Source organism: Sphaerodactylus townsendi, linkage group LG08 (genome assembly GCF_021028975.2).
Source record: "Sphaerodactylus townsendi isolate TG3544 linkage group LG08, MPM_Stown_v2.3, whole genome shotgun sequence".
In the NCBI taxonomy this organism is placed as follows: Eukaryota; Metazoa; Chordata; class Lepidosauria; order Squamata; family Sphaerodactylidae; genus Sphaerodactylus; species Sphaerodactylus townsendi.
The window spans coordinates 72,772,124-72,793,879 of NC_059432.1; the positions used below are offsets into that span (position 1 = coordinate 72,772,124).

Genomic DNA, 21,756 nt, shown 5'->3' on the forward strand with positions numbered 1-21,756 from the left:
TCAATAGTACTACTTCTTGCACTGGTCTTTTCACCAGCGTTGTGTGCTGCAGGTTTTTACATGTGCATCTTTCCAAAGTGTGATGCTCTTCATTGATGTCAGCCAATGAAAACTGAACAAGAATACCCTGGCCTCATGCATTCAGGTGCCTGAGATGAATAAGAAGAGTATCAGTTATTGGAACTTGGGGACTTAAGTGAACTATACATGGCAGTCTGTAGCAGTGTGGGGGTCCTTAAAAGGTAGCGGGATTCTATGGCAGTTTTGTACTCTCAGCAAGACAGATTTGGCTAGATGATGGCAAATCACTAATGCACCACAGTTAAATCTACAATAGTTTATTTTCAAAAACAGCTGCTAATAAATAAAAATACATAACTTATGTAGAGTAATGACCATTACAGTAAAGAACAAGTATTTAGCACATTATACATTTCAGTAAAAATGTCACAATAGTATGAAATCTTCCCTTTACCCCTACCTAAGCTTGACCTATCTCTAACAGACTTTTGGTTTAGTTTCACAACTAGCACCTGAATTTCCCCCCACATCTTGCATCATTTTATCTTAAGCTCCACAATATCATTTATTATTTTCCACCTTACACTGTCTTTGGTTAAAGCACCATCATATTGCTTTCAATGAACACCATGACATATAGCTGTTGATGAAAGTTGCCCATTTTCAAATCAGTGGCCTTTTCCCACGCCTGTTAAAGGGCACACTGATGCATGCAGTGGAAACAGCATGAAGAGCCTATCATACAAGGCAGGTTCCATGTTAATTTAAAACCAAGTATAATTGACATAACTAGAACAACTGCATTTTGCAAACATCCAAGCTGTGAATGTATTTCGTGACTCCCATGCAGCCAAATGATTTGTGGACTCCCCTACTCAGAGAAAAGAAAAGTATTGTCTTGCTTTGGAAAAAGAAGGGTCAATCAAGTTGCCACCTGGTTCTTTCTTGAAGTGCTCCAAGTCTTCTACATTGAGTAGAACTCCCCAATTAATGTGAACACAGACAGCGGTATTTGAGTTGTATGTGGCTGATAGAGGGAGTAGCAAATTGCACAATTATTGCTGAGAATTATGAAGAGTATTTGAAAACCACCAGAAAGACAGACAACTTAAGATCATTCAGATGCTGTCAGGAAAAACGAACAACTGCTATCTTTTTAAGTTTTAAAAAAGAGGTGTGCCAACTTTGAAATCCAGCAGCTGCCATTTGTTCAATGGAAAGAACCATCACCACATTCTTGGCAGTTCTATTCAACATGGCTGCTCTCTGCACTGCAGTCCATTCACCACCTTCCATCAGGTGGCTAACTTTGCCATTGCAGGTAACAGGTTTTCCTTTTTTTAACTACTGCCAAATTCAACCCCTTGCCTCCTTTCTTCCGTGCTGAAAACTATTAATCATCAACAGAGACCCAGCTCTGTTCTTTTCAGTTTGTGTTTTTTTCCTTTTCATCCTTTGGGATGCACAGGCTGGATCTCCCAGGAGAAGTTGTAGCTCTCTTTATTACTTCCATCCACCTAGAAAGAGAGGACAGAACATAAGCACTCAATGCCTGAATTTGTTTAATCTGCCACAGCTGGTTTTCAGTAGTTATATTAACACCTCTCAGTTCCCTTTTGTGAAAGCTTAAGCACGTCTACAAATTCTTTAAACCCCCATTATCGCAAGCTACAGCATCCCAGTAATCATCTGATAGCTTGGGCACAGATCTTTACTACTGGGCTACTCGCTATTGCTGGGAGAGGGGTAGCTAAGAGGAGCACTACCCGTCTCTTCCATTGCCCAGTCAATGTCGCACTAGATTAGCTTGTAGGGGAGAAGTAGGACAAGGTGGAAGTATCAAGGGCTCTTCTTTAATTCCTCCCTTTTTCCTTGCACCAGCCCCTGTGTTCCAGCTGTTGACAGGGAAGGTAGAAGCTGTTTAAAAAACATTTCAGACTGAAAGAATGAAAACTAAAGAGGATGCTGCTTCTCTGAATCATAGAAGTTCCCTCATTGGCTACTGAGACAGTGAGCAGAAGCCATCTTAACACATCTCAGGATGGCCAAATCATGTTGAAAAAAATATAGCAGTGAGTAAATGACAGTTACCTTTCAAAGGTGTACTTGCTCTCAGCTCTGAAGAAATATACATGAGACTTGAACTGCAGCTTGAAGACATAATCCTTCTGAATGCCATCTGCTTCCACTGGGATGCCAACCGTGTAACCAAGCAGTGGTAAACTGGCCAGTGGGTAATCATCCTAGACAAGAGGCTCATTGTTAATGTTCGTCTTTGTCAGCTGTCATGTGACTACCAATCAGAGAGAACAACTAGTTCTATTAATGCTAGTGAGAGACCCTAATTTAATGCTCTAAGTGGAAAGCCATAATACTTATCTAGACTGGCTCCATTTATTATCTACTCTTTTCCCCAACCAGGTGCCTTTAAAAATCAGCTTACTTATGAACAGCAAATGATAGAAAACTTGCTGCCAGTGCTATGTTCATGATTAGGTTGTGGTAGCCTGGCACTGGAGAGAAAACTCTTGAGGGGAGGAGAAAATTACACCTTCGGCTTCTATCCTGCCCTGGGATAACTAAGGTCAGAATCAGATCCTACACACAGGAAGGAATTCTATGTATGTCTAATTTAGTCCTGAAGCAATACTAAATCCATCTCACCTTGTGAGTTTTGTAGAAGAAAAGGCAGAAGTTTGTAAAGACAACCCACAGCTTCTGCCAACCATTACTGTTTTTGAATTTCCTCAGTAGGTATCCTGATAATTGGTTCTACACGTGAAGGGGTAAAAAAAATGACGTGATCATTATTTATCAATACAACATGTGCTACTACTGGCATTGCAAGTAATTTTTTAAAAAAAGATTTAAAACAGCCCAGGTGGGTAACCCCATACAGGCTCTGAAGTTACTAGAATTTTCTGCACTAATCAAATGGTTTGTGCAACAACTCACATACTGTTTTAATACATGGAGATATCATTTCCCTAGAACTCAATACAGAATTTCTTCGAATGCCATAGCAACTGTTAATTGGCTGTGTCATGGACACTTTCTGTTTCCTGTATTGTAAGTTAAGACTAGCAAAACAACCTCCTCCCCAGAAACTAAGTATTTTGAATCATTCCACCCTCCAAGTGTTTGGTGGCTTTGTGCTCAACACTGAAAACACAGGTCTGGAATGCTCATGTAACCTTCAAAAAAACACAGCAGCCTCCCCCACCCCCTCCAATTTTAATATATTGTTTCTTACAGTCTGCTGAGATTGTATACTTCATTTCTCTTAGTTGCAGAGTTCACATTTATCCATATTTTAAAAATAAAGAGGGGATGAGATGGGAGAGAAGAAGCAATACACTCCACCCTACCATAGCATGACTACCCATTTTCAGTGGCATCCATTAAGTTCAGGCCAAATGTTTCACTATTTCCATTGGCTGAAGAACTGTATTTATGTTATCACTGAGGAAGAGTCACCTTCTGGGCAACCTAGTTGTCCAGGCAGTCCTCTAACCATCTACATTTGCTCTAGTCACACACAAACACACACACACCCATGCTCTTTTCCCCTGTGTAATTTAGCTCCTACATTTTACCAACCATGCTTTTCTAACTATCTGTAGCACTACTTTAAATGTTAACTCAGGTAGACTGGCAGCTGTCCCTTTGGTTTCATTTTGTCTCCCAGTTCCAGCAACATCCTTAAGCAACACACACTCTTAGGTGGGTTAATGGGACAAGACAGTTGAAAGAGAGAAAAGCTCAAAGTAAAAGCATGAGGAAGAGGCAGGGCTCTGTAGAGTACACAGCACCAGGACCATTCCTATTTAACCCAAGGCACTGATAAACTGAAAGTGAAGTTGAAAAAGGAAAGCCACACGGGCGACAAAAATTATTTACTTGATCAAATCTAAACTGTAAGGGACTGTGAAGTCAGATTTGCATGTAACAAACCACAGGGATTACCTGGGCAGATCCTGGCAATAGACTTCAGGGCTTCCCAGATCCTCAATATCACTCACACAATATCCCTGTGTTTGAATAGCTGTTACAGATTGTGCCAACCAACCACCCATCCTGTCAGTAATGATCACATCAGAAGCACTTTTACCTGAATCATGCACAGATAGTCAGACAAGGATAGGCTCTGGTTCCGGTACCAGCAAACATGGGTGATTGTGTTGGGCCGCTGAGTCTGGCCCAGCAAATAGCGAGGAGGAAGCTCTGGAGAAACAGCAACAGAGCAGAAAACTAAGAAGAGAGAGGGCAGAGGACAGACAGAGAAAAAGAAAAAGATTTAGAACAAGCGAGAGCATTACATAAAAGGTCTGTTAATAGAAATGTGAAGAAAGCAAATGGTGCCTTAAAGAGGGATGAGATGCAAAGATGCCACGTGATTCACCATTCAAGGCTTAAGAAGATCTGTATAGGTGTCACAGTGCTTTGAGGAAAAAAGATTAATAAAAATTTCCAAAGGAAGAAAAAGGACACCCTAGAAGAAGAAAGTGTTAGTGGGTGAGACTGCAAACTTTTAGATTCCCATCCAAAAGCTATTTTTCTCCATTGGCAGCAGCCACATATGACTAGGTGATCAAACTTATCACTCATATACATGTGAACAATTAAGGGAAACCAGCAACTGGGATGTTTTCTTTAATCAATTTTTAAAGCACTTCTCTTTCAAGAATCAGGCAAGTGAGAACGGTCCATAGAGATGCCCTACGCCTCCAGGAGAAAAGGCAGTTTTATACAAGCGATGCTTGAAACTGCTTCAACAGCAGAAACCTTTTTCCCATTCCTGCTTAGAGGAACCTAATGAATAGTTCAAGGCACAATAATTGAGTCACAAAATGTTAATGTCACTGTTCTGCATGCCTGGCAATGCCTCTCCCATTTATCTCAGCCCTGTCTAGAAATCAAATCTAGATGCTGAGTCAAGACACATTAAGGTCTTGAGAGCCAGAACATACAAACTTGCATCCTTCAAATGAGTACGTCAAGGCTGCCTTGAGGCACAGTTTGTCTTTCAACCAATCCAATTCTGGGACTCTACAAAAAAGCAGGGCATCGTGAACATCTGGGCTTCGACACTTCAAACACCACAGTATGGAAGAACAAGTTAAAAAAAAGGAGCCAGAACATGGGAGGGAAATTTGGGGATTCATGTGAGACATGGGTTTTCTCTTTTTCATGTTTTTCCTCAAAGCACTCTACTTACTGAAAACAAAGAAAGAACATGCAATGGCCACATGTACACACACACATTCATTTGCACTCTCTCACGTGGCCCCTGAAATTACTGAAGGCGCTGGGGGACGCCCCAAACATATAAGTGCAGAGAAACCAGCAACCCAGACAAGACTGTGGTAAGTGAAAGTGGCACGTGCTCTGCTGCTGGGTACCTCGACGGCCACACTGTGATCTGTCATGGAGACACTGGTGTTGCGGTACCAGCACACATGCATGGTAGTGTTGGCACGGTGGTGGTTCTGCCTGTCCAGGGAGCTACGAGAAGAATGTATGTCATCTTCGGACTCCTGTTCTAGAGAAACCTCATCAGAGGATCCTGGGGGAGGAGAAGGGAGCAAGAATTTAACAGATTGTTTTATGTGGATAGCGCTAGCGACACGGATCCCTCAAATATGCTGGCACCTCCCTCTTCGCAGACAGGATCAGTATGCATGTATGCAGTACATTGTTGCTGGCCTTCTTGATAATCATTCAAAACTTTTCAGAGTTGATTTCAGTCACTATGTAACAAAATGTAACTTGGGGTTTGTTTTTTGGAATCACCCCAGATAGATCTTAATTTGTTGTAAGAAAGGGGGTGCAATGTTCAAGAAAGAAAATGACAGAGGAATGCCACAGAATGGCTCAGCGGCCAGGGAAGGAAAACTCATAGATTAGAGGAGCCAGTCAGGAGAACACAAGATATAAACATCTAGTCATATATAAAAGAACTGAGGTTTACTGGGATTGATGCTTTCCAGCAAAAAAGTGGGAAAAAAGTGGAAAAAAGAAAAAATAATGCAAAATGCACTGGTATTATTGCTTTCCTAGCTAGAATTTTGATATTTGCCAAGCCTGGAGGACTAGGGAGGACGTGGTTCCTCTGGCCAAAAGGGTTATATGCTATGCAATCTATGCTTATTGTGTTCTAAGGAAGCATGCAGACTGCATATCTATCGAGGATTCAGAAACTGCAAGTGACATGATGCTACTCACTGTTGGAACGGTTGCACATGGAATTGTCCAGAGACATCTCTGATTTCTCGCTGGATTTCTTGGCCATTTCAATGGCCATGTTTAGATCTTCCATCCATTTTCCCATTTCTAGACGAGTGCTATGAAAAATAAAAGATGGGACAGGTGGCACTCAACTGCTATATGTAGATTAGGACAATATCTTTATATTTTATAAATTTCCACTTAAAGGCAAGATTGGCAGCTGAAATTAATACTCAGTCATTTTGTATTCCATACAAATTCAGGTTTATAAAGTCGCAGAATGGAAAGCACCAGCCTGCTAATATTTCAACAGCCAGGATGCAGCCACCTGGCCATGACCTGGAGCAAATCTCCCAGCAGAGTGTGGGAAGAAGCAGCTTTACCTCATCAGGTGGCTGTTTGTGACTTCAAATAGATAATCTTCCACTCTCCTTGGCTCAGCCTGAAGTAGGGAGGGGACCGCATGCATAGACCCATGTGCAAGAAATTCAATGTGATTAGTAGTACAAGCCATAGAAATTTCAGTGGGTCTAGGCTGGAATAACTCAGCATGGGACTGCACTATAAAAGTCCTATTTTTAACCACTCCTGCCCAGATCTGTTTTTTGGTTAACTGTAATGTTTACCTGGCTGCAACAACTATAGTTTTCTGAGCTGAATAGATTGTGAAGCAATGAGGGACAGACCATTCATTTTCACTCTCTTCCACCTGCAAGAAAAGAAATTTGCCTCAGAAACCAGTTAATATTGACTCAAATTTATGAGGTAAACAACAAAAAAATAACCTGACAACTGTAACATGTCTGCTACATCAGAAATACCAGCTACTTTGCAACTATTTTCTTTCCTACTGGAAAAACTATCAGCTACAGCTACATTGCCACTTTTGAGGCTGGTAAACAGTTTCTCTATTACTTACCGGAGGATCCAGCACTATTAGCTAAAAATCAAAGACAAAAAAAATCCCATTAAGCAGCAAAATGTAATGCTATTCCTTGGTATGGAAATTACATCAGTTAGCAGATCTAAGGAGCACATCTTAACAGGTCAATCTAGAAGTCCAATTTTACTCAGTGAAGCTTACTCCCAGGAAATTGTTTCCACTTTGGGGAAGGGTGGTTTAGAAATCTAATAATAAAAAATTTAAAAAGTAGTCTCAGAAACAGCAAAATAACAATATTTTGTTTCACCAAGTACCTAATACTAGACAGTTAACTGTGCTTCCTCTTTTACTCCTCCATAACTCACATATGTATGCATATCTGAAAAGCTTCAAAACTACCTGGAATATTCAAGTAGCATCACTATGAAAAGGAAGTTTAAGCTAATATACAATGGTCTGCTTTACTATTTAAATTCTTAGCTTCTGGGAAAGAACCACTTACCAGCATCCCATGTAGAGGAAGATACCCATGAATTTTGAACTGATTGGTGCCTGTGACTCCTTTGCTTGTATACAGCAACATATCTGAAAACTAAAAAGTAAAGGCATGGGAAAAATTGTCAAAACATAATTGCCAAATTAAAATGTGCCTTATTTTTAGACTTTTGTAACTCTACGTCCCGCTCAATTAAAAACATCAAAGAAGAGTTCGTTCATGACAGGAATGAACCTCGGTAATAGTAAGGCTCACGTCCCACCTTCCCCCACTCCACACCAAGAATGAAAGCCACATCTTCAAGTATCTCCAATTAGTTGTGACATCAGAACATAGGTGCCTTCACAAAGTTGGTTTGTATCCCAATAATCAAGATTCTTAGGCATGGTGTAATCCTTATTAGCAATCCTGATTTCTGGGAAAGAAGTTCAGTTCAGTTTGTTAAGGCATCCACATTCAGATGATAACAAAAGTTACCTGAAGACTTCTAGCTTCAGTCTCTGCACAATATGGGAAAAGAGGAGAGAAAGAATGCATGAAGATGCCCTATGCAGAATCAGACTACTGGTTTATCAAGGTCAGCATTGTCTACACTCAGACTGGCAGCAGCTCTCCAGGCTCTCAGGCAGAGATCATTCACATCACCTGCAGGGACTGAATGTAGGACCTTCTGCATGTCAAGCAGATGCTCTAGCACTGAGCCATGGCCCCTCTTCATAGGCAGCACTCAAGGCCAGAATTTAACCAGGTTCATCAGTGACCATCACTGATGTCTGAATTGAGAGACGGATTTCTTTCTCTGTGTCTCTCACAAACACATTTATGTCACCTGCATTATCCCTTCTTGTTTAAAGAAAAGCTATCTCACTCCCATTATGTAATTGAGGAACACTTCTAAACTAAGACAAACAACAGCAGTGATTGCATTCTTCTTTGTGCAATGTAAATTGTCCTCTCAGTTGATAGTAACCACTTTTGTCAAAGATGTTTCTTGGGCCATTTTCACATGAATGCTCTGCCCTGGATACAGCACCTTTGGAAACCAGTGGTTTTCCCCTGCGTTTTCATAACACCGGGAGGGGGGGATTTTTGCACCTCTGAGGGTTTCCCTGGTTTTTTTTTCTAATCTTCATCAAACCTGCTCCACTGCAAAGTTTTGGGGAAGACTTTGAATGGCTGCAGTGTGGGTTGGAAGTCTGGATTTTCCCACCCATGTGGCAGCCATTTTCCCTGCCTCAGTCTCCAAGGAAGCCATTGCCTCTACCCTGCCACCATGTTAAGGGGTTAAAAAAATAAACAGCAATTGAATATCATTATAGTGGGATAAAATCATAATAATCCATGTACCATAATCATAATAAAACAGTCAGTTTATAAGGATATCTGAATTTCTAGCATTCTTTTTAAAAAATAAGCCTTTAGCACTTTTTGCTATAGAGATATAAGGGGAGATATATCTTCCCAACAAAAGGGGCTACAGACTTTTTAAAAATGAAAGCTAGGAAGTCAGCTAACCTGATACACAGATGTTATGATGTTATATTGCAACAACAAAACTGAAACAGCAGCCGACCTTTTTAAAAATGTGAAAAAGTTCCACTGGCCAGGGCCGAAGAGATGGAGGCTGCCAGGGAACTACAGCAGGGAATCTCTGGGAAATCTGCCATGTGGAAGCATCAGGGCCAACTACGATGTACTGTCAACTGCAGCAGCAATGGGGAAACCACACAAACCTTCCCCCATGTGGAAACCACCTCAGACAACAACCCAAACACCATCAAAATTGATTATATAAAAAAAACACAAGAACATATTCTATAAAACATACAAGGTAGTTATCAACAGTAGCATGATATCTCTTGGTTTTATAAAGAAGCACAAAATCTGGAGTAGCCAGTATCTGTGACCATACAATCATACACAATGCATACAAAGGCTCATTTATATTTTGGTGATAAAATCATGGCAAGTGTTCTTGCCCCCTTCAGCAAATGGCAGGGCAATAATGTATAGGGAATTTGCCTTTAGTAACCCCAAAGGTAAAGGGAACTTGTCTTTAGTAACACCTTATACTATCACAGCAGGATAAATTCTGCAAACATTAATGAAAGTCACAGCCTTGAGTACAGACACCACTCACCAGAAAGAACATCCGCTGCTGTAAACCCTTTTTAGTAAGTTTGTATAAGCAGCCTTCCCTGATAAATTCCTATGGAAAAGTTACACAAAAAGTGAATCAATGTTAATTACTCTTAATCTTCTATGAAATACAGCAAACTCTATTTTTATCCCCAAATCCTATTTTTAAAAAACTGTCGTGATGCAAAGGGGAAAGAGTTTGCAAATGCAACTGGTCTAAGTTGGTGCGAACCTTAAACAAGCTGCTACATAAGAACAACTGGAGTATTTGGAGCCTGGTCACAGAATGTGTTTTATTCTTGCTTACAGCCATCTGGACAAGCCACTAGAAGAGTAATCTTTGCTTAAAGTCTTGTCCGGGCCGCCAAACAATTGAGATGGGCGATGCTGAGTTTCTCCTGGGGATGCACCTCCATTTTAAATAGCAAGTTCCCACAGGGGGGCTCCTTTAAACTACAATGCAGGGGTCTGGTTGTAGTCAGGACTATAACCAGACACAGACTAGGAGGAGGGGATTCTGCCTAACCCTCATGGTGTTTTTTCCAACCTAAAATGGCAGTGTGTGTGTGTGTGTGGGGGGGGGGGGTTATAGGCAAATAAAGACAAACTCAGGGACACCCATCTTGTCTAGTTTGGCCCCAATAACTGTACACAAATATTAATTTAGAATGAGAAGGTATATACGTTACAAGTTGGAACAGTAACTTGGTCTTTGTTAACAAATCTTATAAAGCAGTCCTCAGATGTTAATTATCTTGGGGCCCCAATTTTAATTTTGATTTTGTTTCAGAGACCTCTAACCCATCCCCTCCTCTTGTGATGCACGGGACAGGTGCTTTTCAAAGTACCGTACGTGGCAAGTCAGACAAACCCCATCAAGCCATCCTTCCTCAAAGCAATACAGTGAGAACGACATCACCTACTTCTTACAAGCATTTTTAAAGAGAATATCTTATCTGCACAGAGCTCTATGAGTCAGGCCTCAGAAGGTAGCTCATTCTAAAGGGCCACAACTCCCCAGACTCTGGTCTGAAATGCTGCAACAAAGTTGCATCTGCCTCCAATGCTGCATCCAAGCGTATATTCTGAGCAATTAGTAGACAAGTTCAGAAAAGTTCTTTGAAGCAACAGGGCTTAAAGCTAAGCCCGAAAAAGCTGCTTACTCTGCCAGAAGCTGCAAGGTTATCAATGCCAAGCAAGTCATGTTGTAACTCTGTTAGCTTCTGGAAATTCTCCAAGCGGATGAGGCTGTTTTGAAGCTGTGATGTCATTTCTGTGACATCCTTCAGTGCATCTGAGGAAGAGAATCACAAAATTCAAAACTAATGGATCAGAACAGCAGGGAAAAAAAAGTAAAGGTTTCACTGAGCAATCCTAAACAGATTTACAACTTTCTAAAGCCAGTGAAGCCAATGGGCCTTCAAAGGGTGAAATTCTGTTTAGTATTTTACTGCTAGTTTTAAATTTGTTAAAACACCATATAAAGTATTCAGGCATTATCTCTACACTACAATCACAGAAACATGAGAAATATCATTGAACTTTGAGATGCTATGCCTCTTTTTTTCCATTACATTGTCTTGGGGCTTATAAAATACATGCATAAGGACATGCTGGTTATGGTCTTTTCCTGTCTGCCCCTCCTCTCAGTTCCCCCTCCCCTACCTCCAAAATGCTGATGCTGAGGCTGTGAGTCTCATAGACAGTCATGTAATCTAGGGAGGGGGGGGGGGGACATATTTGCCTTGGTTTATATATCAAGTGAATTTCTTCCCTGTCACTGTCAAAGAGGAAGGGGCAGTGATTTTGCCTGGTTCTTCCTTTACACTGCAGTAATTACAATTTGTGCATACAAAAGGAATTCTAGATAGCTAACACGATGTAGAAAACCTAATACTGTTATTTTTGAGAATGGATTATTTATAATGGATTGTTTATAATGCCTTGTCTTAAACAAGAAAGTGTCAGTAAATCTGTATGCGTGGCTCATTCTGTATCCTAGATTTAAAGATGGCTGAAGAAAGGAAAATTGAAAAGCTGCACATACTGCCTCTGCACCCCAGCAGTGATATGGAAAATATATGCCTACTGCCTCACTTCTTCCCCTGGCTAAAAAGGAATGATGCAGCTATGAGAATGGACTCCATAGAACTACTCAGCAAACGTGGCTGGAGCTCTGTACCTGCTAAGCCAAGATAATCTGACAGGATGCAGTGGAAGAAGCAGCATGTTGAAGGCACAAAAGTTAATGCAAGGAAGTACTTCAGGGAGTGGATAACTATTGCCCAACCCCCAGTAACTGTTACAAAGGCTGGTGTAGTACCACCACACATGTGATGGAGGGTTGAATAATGTAAATGGAGGTACAAGAATATGCAAACCAAAAAAAAGAGAACAAAAAATAACTACAACATTAAAAACTGAGTCTGGAGACCAAAGAATCACACAACTAGTGCAGTATAGATTCCATTTTTGACATTCCCTCTTGTAGAAAATGGTATTATGAAATTTTAAATGTAGATTTTGATATGGATAGAGATTTTCTGTTCACAAACACATAAATCTTATAGAGCACAGCCAAACCCTTGGACATGCCTGATGACTCTTTGGATCCCAGCCTGAACACTTCAGTGTGCAGTTAGTTTGTGCCAACAGCTCTCAACGTAAACCTCCACTTCTGGAGGGGATTTTTTAAAAACAAATCACTGCTATTAAAGCACACTGAACATGAATAGCCATATACCAGGTCACCAATTAAACTCAAAATAAGCATTTTATAGACTAAAAAAAAGCAGGAAAGTTTTAATACCACAAGCCAGTAGGGCAGACATATTCAGAAATTAAACGTCTTTTGCCAGTTTTGTGGTTGACTTATTTGGCACTGATTTTTGTACAGAATAGAAATCTACATTGCCTTGAGAACACAGTCTGTAGCACAGGATCTTTTAACACACAAAAGTTGCTAGTCACATGTGGAACAGGCTGCCACCAAAAGCAACATGCAAAGCCTAGTTTTTCCATCTGCAAAAGAAATTAAAAGCTACATGAGCACATAAGGCAGCTTCTTGGAAACTAGAAGTGACTGGTAAACAACTTGAGCAAACATGACCAAGTATATTTTTAAACCTACTCTAAATGCCTCTGAAATCCTCAAGGGACTGCCCAATTTTTTGGACTACCCTGGTGAGAGACATGAGAAGCAGCTTATGCTCTATGCCAAAGCACCTTAGCAGTTTTGCTCAAAGTAAGCTATGCAAATAAAGCACATTTGCACATACAGAAATTATTGTATCTTGTGCAATCGTCATATCAGGTTCTCTTAAAAAAACCAACAGTGATTTATATGATAGAGAAGTGGAAAACAAGGTCTAGAGAGACAGCAGAAAATATGGAAACAAGAAGAGAATATCAGTGTTCACGGAAAAGATGCAATGTACCTGGCTCTGTGTTGATTTTAAATCCTCCAGATCCTTCTTCTGGCTTTTGAGACTTTCTGAACTGTTTTTAGTTCTGGTCATGAACTAGAATAGATTCTTCGATGGCTAATTTCACCCCCATGGATGAGGGACAGAAGATGCAGCACAATGAAGCACTACATACAGTTCTGAATTCAACATTACTTGACATTTATTTAGTTACAACTTTTTTTGTAACTGAATTAGGGCCTGAAATACTTTTAAGAAACATAGTCCACCCTTCTTAATTGCCACAGCATTTTCGCTGCCCACTATTATTCCATCTGGGACTGAAGGGAGTTGGGGTAGAGATGTGGAACCAGGACAGCCTATGCCGCCTTCAACTGTATCAAAGAAGGGTAGATACCCTGTTTCCCCGAAAATAAGACCTACCCTGAAAATAAGCCCTAGCATGATTTTTGGGGATTTTTGTAGGATGCTTGAAATATAAGCCCTACTCCAAAAATAAGCCCTGGTTACTGATCAGGTCACGGGGGGTGGGGGGTGGGGTGGGAGTGTTGCAAAATCATGGGAAAAAATAGTCAAACCTCGGTCTTCGTTGCCCTTGGAGATTGACGGTTTTGGTTTTGCCGGTTGCCCCCCGCCGTTTGGTCGCCTCAGAGATTGGTGGTCGCCTCAGCTTCCGGTGCACCGTTTGCATTGCGCATGCGCAAACGGCGTACCTCAGAGTACGCCATTTTTGGTTTTCGCCGCCCGTCACTGGACAGATTAGTGGCGAAAACAGAGGTTTGACTATAAGACATCCCTGGAAAATAAGCCCTAATGTATCTTTTGGTGCAAAAATTAATATAAGACCTTGTCTTATTTTCAGGGAAACACGGTATAATTGTAATAACAGGCACAAGGCTTTTCAGTTCAGCAGTTCACATTTTTAGATAACTGATGGGACATGACTTGGTCCACATAGATGTGTGAGGCAAATGTTGCATTGCTCACAGAGGGCAGCCATGTCAAGAGGAAAGATGTAAGCAGATGCTGCTGTTCAGGGACTATGGGCAACGGTTTTGGATACACAGTAAAAAGGCACCCAAGAGAATGACTTCAACAGCCTAAGAAGTGATAGGAAGACACACCTAGTTAATTTTGGTCTCTCATTGTGTATTACAAAATTCTGGAAAGCTAAAAAAAACCAAAGTCAAATGAACTGAACTAATGCTATCTGTTTAGCAAGTTGAATTCAAAGGGTTGAATCCCATGGCAGTGTGATTCAAAGTCACACACAGTGGTAGAGCTTTCCCTGCTTTTTCATTCCTATTGCAACCTTCTGCCACCATAAAACGTAACTGACTGGGTGGGGAAGGGAAGTCAAAGAGGTCAACAGACCAAAATACATCAGTTAGATAAAATCATCACCCTTTGCTTTAGTGCCAGTGAATGTTTTGCTTTTCTGAACTTTCTCCATTAAATGCTATTTCCAAATGCACTTCCTCTATCAAACCCTCTACTACCTTGGTTCAAAAACAAGGTGGGGGAAATTTGCCAATCTCCCCTTCCTCACTGCAGTCCTCCCACCCTTGGAGCCTTGCAGCTTTCTGTCATAGAAGTCCTATGGTCCCTTGACAATGTCTTCTTTTAGGTCCGTGGTGGTGAATCTATGGCACTCCAGATGTTCATGGACAGGGGCTGATGGGAATTTATTTATTTTTTATTTTATTTATTGTTGCATTTTTATACCGCCCTCCCCCAGATTGTAGTCCATGAACATCTGGAGTGCCATAGGTTCGCCACCACTGTCTTAGGTTTACCAACTCTGGCTTTGGAAATTCCTGAAGGCTGGGGGATGGTGCCTGGGGAAGGTATTCAGCAGAGATGATGCCATACAGTCCACTCTCAGAAGCTGCCATTTCCTCTAAGAGAACGGTTACCACTAGTCTGGAGATCAGTTGTAATTCCAGGTCCCACTTGGAAGTTGGCAAGCCCACCTTCCTTGTGGCTACAGGGGCTGCTGTAGGAAAAGGAAGAAGTGAATGATCCACCACAGCAAGCTTCTTCTGATCTTGTATTCCTAAGATCTACCCCAGTCTGAAAACATCAGTGTATAAAGTGAATACAGAAAATGCTAACTAGAGGCTTTCAAGATTTTGCCTGATCGATCACTCACTCTTGCAGTCAGTGTAGTCCCGGTGATCTACCGTGTAGTGCTTGCAAAGTCTCCCCAGGACCAGCTTGTAGTGCATTAACCTCTGGATTGGTTTAAGCAGGAAAGTATTGAGTGGCAAGTAGCAAACCTTCTGGAGTTCAAATTCCTTATATACCATTTCCAATTTCTTTATGTATTTAGTTGCTTTCTCTAGCTCTGTCAGGACCTCATCGTGTTTCTGTAAATAGATGGTAAGCTCCTGTAGGATGACAAAAGAAGAAGGACTCAGCAGATGCATGAGAACACTTGTCAAAATTCTTGATTTCATGAGTGAGATGAAGTGGCTGTTGGTGTCTCAATCTACTCTGCAAAAATGATTACAATGTTGAGGAATGCCCTTGTTGCTTTGGAAGAGAAATGCATCATTTAAATATACAGGCCTGCCCAATATTTTTGTTACAATGAACGTCTCAAGTTTGGTGGTATCTGTCAAAACACTAGTCTCTTTAAACAGTCTCTTGTCCATTAAAATAATGGTTCAGGCTGGGACTTAATGAAAACCATGGTCAAGCTGACTGTAGCTTCAAATAATGAAAAATGGAGATGGGAGGCTGTCACAGGTACCAGGCAGACTGTTAGACCTAGCACGCTCAAAGCCAAAGAATCTGGAAGACGCCTTCCATCTTGTTGGTGCAAAGATTCATGCACCAGGGAAATATGCTTGCTTAACTAGACCCTATACAGCTGCAGAGTATATTGTCTCATCAGGGCAATTCACCTGATTGACTGGGTCACCTGATAGCAACACAGGTGACTAGTCAAGTTACATCACTGGATATACATTTTATTGGCCAACTAGAATCATGACAATGCAAATGACTCCAAATGACAAGATATGGAAGAGAAAAATACATTAAGTGTTGGTTGTATTTCCATACCTTCAGTGTATGCATATTTTTACGCATTAAATCACCAATCCGTTGATAATCTCCTTTTGTGGGAGCATTTGAGCGTCCTTCCCTGTAATCAGGAGAGAAAGGCAAATATTAATACTGAATGGCATTGACTAGTTTGTCTACTCTATATTATTTCAAGTTTTCGGAAAAAGGCATGTCAGAGACCTACAGTGCACTTCCTTTAATTCTTTTACTGCATTTATTCACTCAGCACTAATACATTTCAGTTTAAACATGTATCCCCTACATTCTTGATGCCATGACTCATTGAGCAGCTTCCATTAACAACAACAACATCAACATCATTAATATTAAACAACATTAGTATTAAACAAACAGTGGCATCATCATATTGACAAATAGTGTGGTGTAATGGTTAAGGTATTGGAATAGAACCTGGAAAACTTAGGTTTGAATCCCTACTACTGCCATGAAACAACAAAAAGCTTGCTGGGTGATTTTGGTGACCAGTCACACACACTCAGCATTGACCCTGGCAGGTATTTGAATGGAGAAATTCCAAGGAATGCCAGGGGCATGACATGGATGAAGGAAGTGGCAAACAACCTCCAAACATCTGTTGCCTTGAAAATCCTATGGGATCACTACAAATCATCTGTGACTTAATGGCAAAAACATAATCAGACCATAAACAAATATTGGCACAACAATTCAAAAGCATGCATTAAAATCAATAAAAGAATGAAAACAAAATTAAAAACCCTGCACCTTCAAAACAACAAGGGAAACTCAGGGTAGACTGAGAAATCAACTGAATGCTAGAGAAAATGTTAAAAATGTTCATTTGGCACTTAAAACTGAGCAGACTCAGCATTTTAGCTATAAGCAGCATCTATGGCATCCCAGTCAACTGATAGGAGGGACAACAACCCAACTAAACATTCATAAGCAGTTCACAAGCGATTTCAGTCATCTTGGCACAATTTGTGTAGGGAGACATCCTTTCTTACTCTTATACACTGCATATAAACTGTTCTGTTTGGTTTTTTTAACCTTAATCTCCTATTGGATTGAAAACTCTAATGGAACGCTTTCCCCCTTGAAGCTTACCTAGTGTCATGGGGGGAGGGGGGAGGCAAAGGGAATCCTTATTGGTTGCCATCACTCTGGTATGGGCCTAACTCAGGAGGACCCAGAGCACCCTCCCTGCCCCAGACTGCTTATCTTCCCATCAGGGAGTACCTTTTATGTGACTTTTATGTGAATTTCTAGGCTGCCCTTCCCCTCAATGGGCTCAGGGCAGCTTACAATGATAAAAAGTTTTAGATCAGGGGTAGGGAACCTGCGGCTCTCCAGATGTTCAGGAACTACAATTCCCATCAGCCTCTGTCAGCATGGCCAATTGGCCATGCTGGTAGGGGCTGATGGGAATTGTAGTTCCTGAACATCTGGAGAGCCGCAGGTTCCCTACCCCTGTTTTAGATTAAAATGAACAACAATACATTACAAAGGTGCCATAAAATTAATCTCTCGCTAAACTAGGGGGAATGGATTAAAGAAGCGGAGGGAGAAAGGGTAGGGGGAAAAGGGAAAGGTGGGGAAGGAGAGAAAGGGAGGGCAGATATGGTGGAATACTGTTGTTGGCAGAACAGCTCTGTCTTACAGGCCCTGCGGAAATGTGATAGTTCCTGCAGGGCCCAGATGTCATTTGACAGAACATTCCACCAGGCCGGAACTAGGGCTGAAAAGGCCCTGGCTCTGGTTGAGGACACCTGTATGTCTTTCAGGCCACGGATCATCAAAAATTGCTATCCAAGGAGCAAAGTGCTCTCTTGGAGATACTTGCCCAGCAAACTGAGCTCTTACATTCTCACTGGAACATTTAGAACTATTGTATCTCAAAGCTGGTCCCCAGATCCATGCTAGTAGCAGCTTCTGGAGTTTTCTTGAAAAAAAAACATTTAGCAAACATGCCACAAATATAAGTAAATATGTCCAGTATTAGAGAAAGGTTCTTCATCAGGAACCAAGGAATCCCAAGAATTCCAATATTTACCTGCACAATGCTGTCAATGCTTACCAAAGTGCTAGCCGCTGCTCCAGCTCTTTTAGAAAACCTCTGTGAAATTCATAAATAGGGTCTATGTTAGAGAAGAATAAGGTCATAAGGCCTTCGGGCATGGCATTCTCCTTGACAACCACACTGCGGAACCACTGCAACAGAGACAGGGAGACAGAAGAAACAGGAGTTTGATTCCCTTTTTTGAGTACCTGGAAGTGAGAAGAACTGAAGAACCCATCACATAATTTCAAAAATATGAAGCCAACTGTTTGCTACTAGGCATATTCTTTAACTAACACCTCTCTGCACAAGTATTCGAAAATATACCCAAGGTTAATGCAATTGTACATGCCTTCTATTCACAATATCTCTGAAAAAAAGAACCATCAGGGTTCTCAAAATATGAAAATATTGCTGGAATATGGCAGTTTATTAATTCTGTTGTAGTAACCATCCAAATAGTAAAATGTTTTACTCACAAAATAACAAAAACATGTTTCTCCTGCAACTATCACTCCTGGCCAGAAACCTTCAGTCATTTACACATTGTAGTTGTAAGAAAAAAATACAACTTAATAATTTTTAAAATAAACCTCAGCAAGTATCAAATTAAAAGAAAGAACCTTGAACAGGGATCACACAGGCATCAGATGTATTTTGGTTTATTTAATATATGTGTTACCCACTTTTTCAAAATGTTGAGGTCATGTGACAGATAAAAAATCACATAACTTTATAAAACTTTAATTGTGTATAACATAGAACATAGTGTTGGAAGAGACCACAAGGGCCCTTCTTTGAGGGAACTAGGAAAATGTGACCCTCTGGCAAGACAGGCAATCTTCCCAGACAAAGCAGGGTTCCATTCTCAGGGGAGAAAATGGCTGGAATGAGTTAGACTTGGGGAAAGTCTAGTTCTTGATTAAGTTTTAGGCAGAATTAATGAATTTACAACATAGGGCATTCCAATTCAAAGTAAGGTTTGATGGTTCTCTGGTAAAGACAGGAAAAGTTATGATTAGGTTGGTGGGGGAAGAAAAGAATCAGGGAAGCTAATTTTGTTGAGGCAGAATAATATTTACATTCCCTTTGTGAGCTAGAGGACAGGTGTGGCTTTTCCAAGATTGTGGCTTTTGTTATCCAAATTGAGTTGTTCACTGCTATGTATACTTGATTAGGGAGTGGGGTGGAGCACAATGTGGGGAGCAGAGGGCCGCTGCCCCATCAGTATCAAAGTCCAGAATTAAGATTTGATACCCATTTTAGTCTGAACTGTCTAGAGAAGTGACTGGTAAGGCACATCTGAGAAACTGCCCCCCCCCTCCAGCACTCCATCTTGCCATGAGCTAGCATGCCAACAAAGGGTTGTGATGGCTAACATACCAATATAGTGATCAAGCTTACTGGGTTGGATCCTAGAACTCCCTTTCCCTGTGAGGAGCGTACTTTGTTGCAGCAAGACTCCTTCCTCCACTGAAGCAAGACAAATGTCTTAGTGGAAGGGAGTTGTTGGGTCCAACCTGGCATCTCTTTAAATAATCAGATTACATTGAGAGAGAAGACTAGGAACTTAGTGATAGAACATAAGTTGCAGTGCTGAAGATCACTGAGGAAAAACAGTTGATTCAAACACAGCTTCACACAATGCTGAAAACAATTCTCTTCAAAGGAAAAAAGAGGACGTAACATGATTAAATAACTTACTACTGTTAGGACTTCAAGATCTTTTAAATAAGTTCGTTCGGTAGCAAGAATTTCTTTTGCAATGAAATAGGCTTTGTCCACTGGATATCGCTGAAAGAAACAAACAAATCCCAAATAAATGAAACAGAAATGTTTCTTATTAACCATGAATTTGGTAAGTCTCCTCAAAACATCCAAATGGAACACTATAATAGAGAGCTGAAACCACATTTTTTGTTGTGAATTATTGAAAAGGTTTCCCTTTTCAAAGGTCCTTTTAAATATACACAAAGTATATATTCTTTGAGAATCTATACCTTGAATCTGAGCAGTGAAAATAAGGTTAATTAAACCATTTGGGTTTTATTCAGGTTTATTCAAGATGGCAATCGGTTAATTTGAGTTCTTCTGCCTAATGCCAATTTGATTTTAAATTAGTGATTTCATGTATTTTATTACCATTTATACTGTAACCTGCCTTGAATGCCTGTAACGGGAGAAAGATGGCTAACATACATTTTAAATAAGCAAACTATATCTTGGTCATGATCTAGGGCTAGTGGCTCACAATATGATGTCTGTTTTCATCAAGTAACAGACACAGCAATAAATATCCACAGTTGTCCTAAACAGCAGATGGGAATACAATGTTATATCTTTACGAAATGGAATATAGTAACTGTGTTTCTCTGACAAGATTCCAGTGGTGGCAAACCTATGGCACTCCAGATGTTCATGGACTACAATTCCCATCAGTCCCTGCCAGCATGGCCAATTGGCCATGCTGGCAGGGGCTGATGGGAATTGTAGTCCATGAACATCTGGAGTGCCATAGGTTCGCCATCCCAGCCCTAGGCAGTACAAGCCTGTACAGATGCACACAAATTTGAGATTTCCATTTCTTGGCCGCACTTAGTATAACTGAGACAGAAGCAAGAGAATTGAAAGCCACAAAGTGGCTTTTTAAATATACGATATAACCTCAGATAAGAGACTGGCTACAGCTCAGCAGCTTTTTGCAAGATTTTCAGCACACAGACCATTTTTTGTTTCTTACGGTTGTGGAACAATGACAGAAAGTCGTCCGAAATATTCCTCTATTTTGCCAAGTGTAACAAACAGAACTGAAAACCTTCCCCAGCTGAACCTGAAGGGAAGAAGACTCTTTGTTGGAAGGCTAATTCTCCTTCTGCTTTGATGTATCATTTCAAGACTCTGTGTTTTGTTCTACATGGTTTCACCATTCATCATGGTTTCCTAATTAATATTGCCCCTAATGGGTAAAACTTGCCCAAGGCTTGAGCTGAACATCCTAGATTAGAGAGACAACTCCCCATCATCCCATCAAGAAAGGTGCTGTGAAAAGGGGAGAAGTGATTCTTGGAATGAGATGCAGGGTGCATCATTAGACCTGCAAGTCCAGCACCTAAGGGTTACAACAAAGGGCTGAGACTTTATATGTTTTTCTTTAATTATATCTGATGTTTTAGTAGTTACACCTGCTCCCTGTAAGGTAGACACCCTGCATTCATTAAGACCTTTAATAAATACCTGACCAGAAAGTAAACTGGTTGAACAAAGAGGACCTGCTCCTTTTAGCAGTATAAGCTACTTACAAAGTACTGCGTTTTCATTTTACTACAAGTACATGGTTGGCAAAGCTGTGTAAAGCAAGCTTCAAGGAACAACTCTTACGGCAGAGCCACATGAAGGTTTCAGTATAAATGTTCAACAAGGAAACTGAGGATCACATCATGAGCAAGGTCAACCT

General features: G+C 40.8%; 1 protein-coding gene across 5 annotated transcripts in view; it reads right to left on the minus strand.

The window, feature by feature from the left end:
* Positions 1 to 322: 322 nt before the first annotated feature.
* FARP2 (FERM, ARH/RhoGEF and pleckstrin domain protein 2) overlaps positions 323 to 21,756 on the minus strand; it is a 78,800-nt gene continuing 57,366 nt past the window's right edge. The window contains exons 15-28 of one of the 5 annotated variants that reach the window (XM_048506623.1): positions 20,007 to 20,096; positions 18,321 to 18,454; positions 16,262 to 16,343; positions 15,345 to 15,582; positions 10,931 to 11,061; positions 9,769 to 9,837; positions 7,635 to 7,724; positions 7,169 to 7,189; positions 6,876 to 6,958; positions 6,247 to 6,365; positions 4,133 to 4,272; positions 2,686 to 2,793; positions 2,113 to 2,264; positions 323 to 1,538 (exon numbers count right to left, since the gene is read on the minus strand). In XM_048506623.1, the coding sequence (XP_048362580.1) occupies positions 1,448 to 1,538; positions 2,113 to 2,264; positions 2,686 to 2,793; positions 4,133 to 4,272; positions 6,247 to 6,365; positions 6,876 to 6,958; positions 7,169 to 7,189; positions 7,635 to 7,724; positions 9,769 to 9,837; positions 10,931 to 11,061; positions 15,345 to 15,582; positions 16,262 to 16,343; positions 18,321 to 18,454; positions 20,007 to 20,096 (1,548 nt within the window). In that variant the 3' untranslated portion in view covers positions 323 to 1,447. Of the gene's footprint in view, positions 1,539 to 2,112; positions 2,265 to 2,685; positions 2,794 to 4,132; positions 4,273 to 5,423; positions 5,588 to 6,246; positions 6,366 to 6,875; positions 6,959 to 7,168; positions 7,190 to 7,634; positions 7,725 to 9,768; positions 9,838 to 10,930; positions 11,062 to 15,344; positions 15,583 to 16,261; positions 16,344 to 18,320; positions 18,455 to 20,006; positions 20,097 to 21,756 lie in introns of those variants that run through there. The other 4 variants (XM_048506620.1, XR_007245328.1, XR_007245327.1 and 1 more) reach the window with 4 other exon arrangements.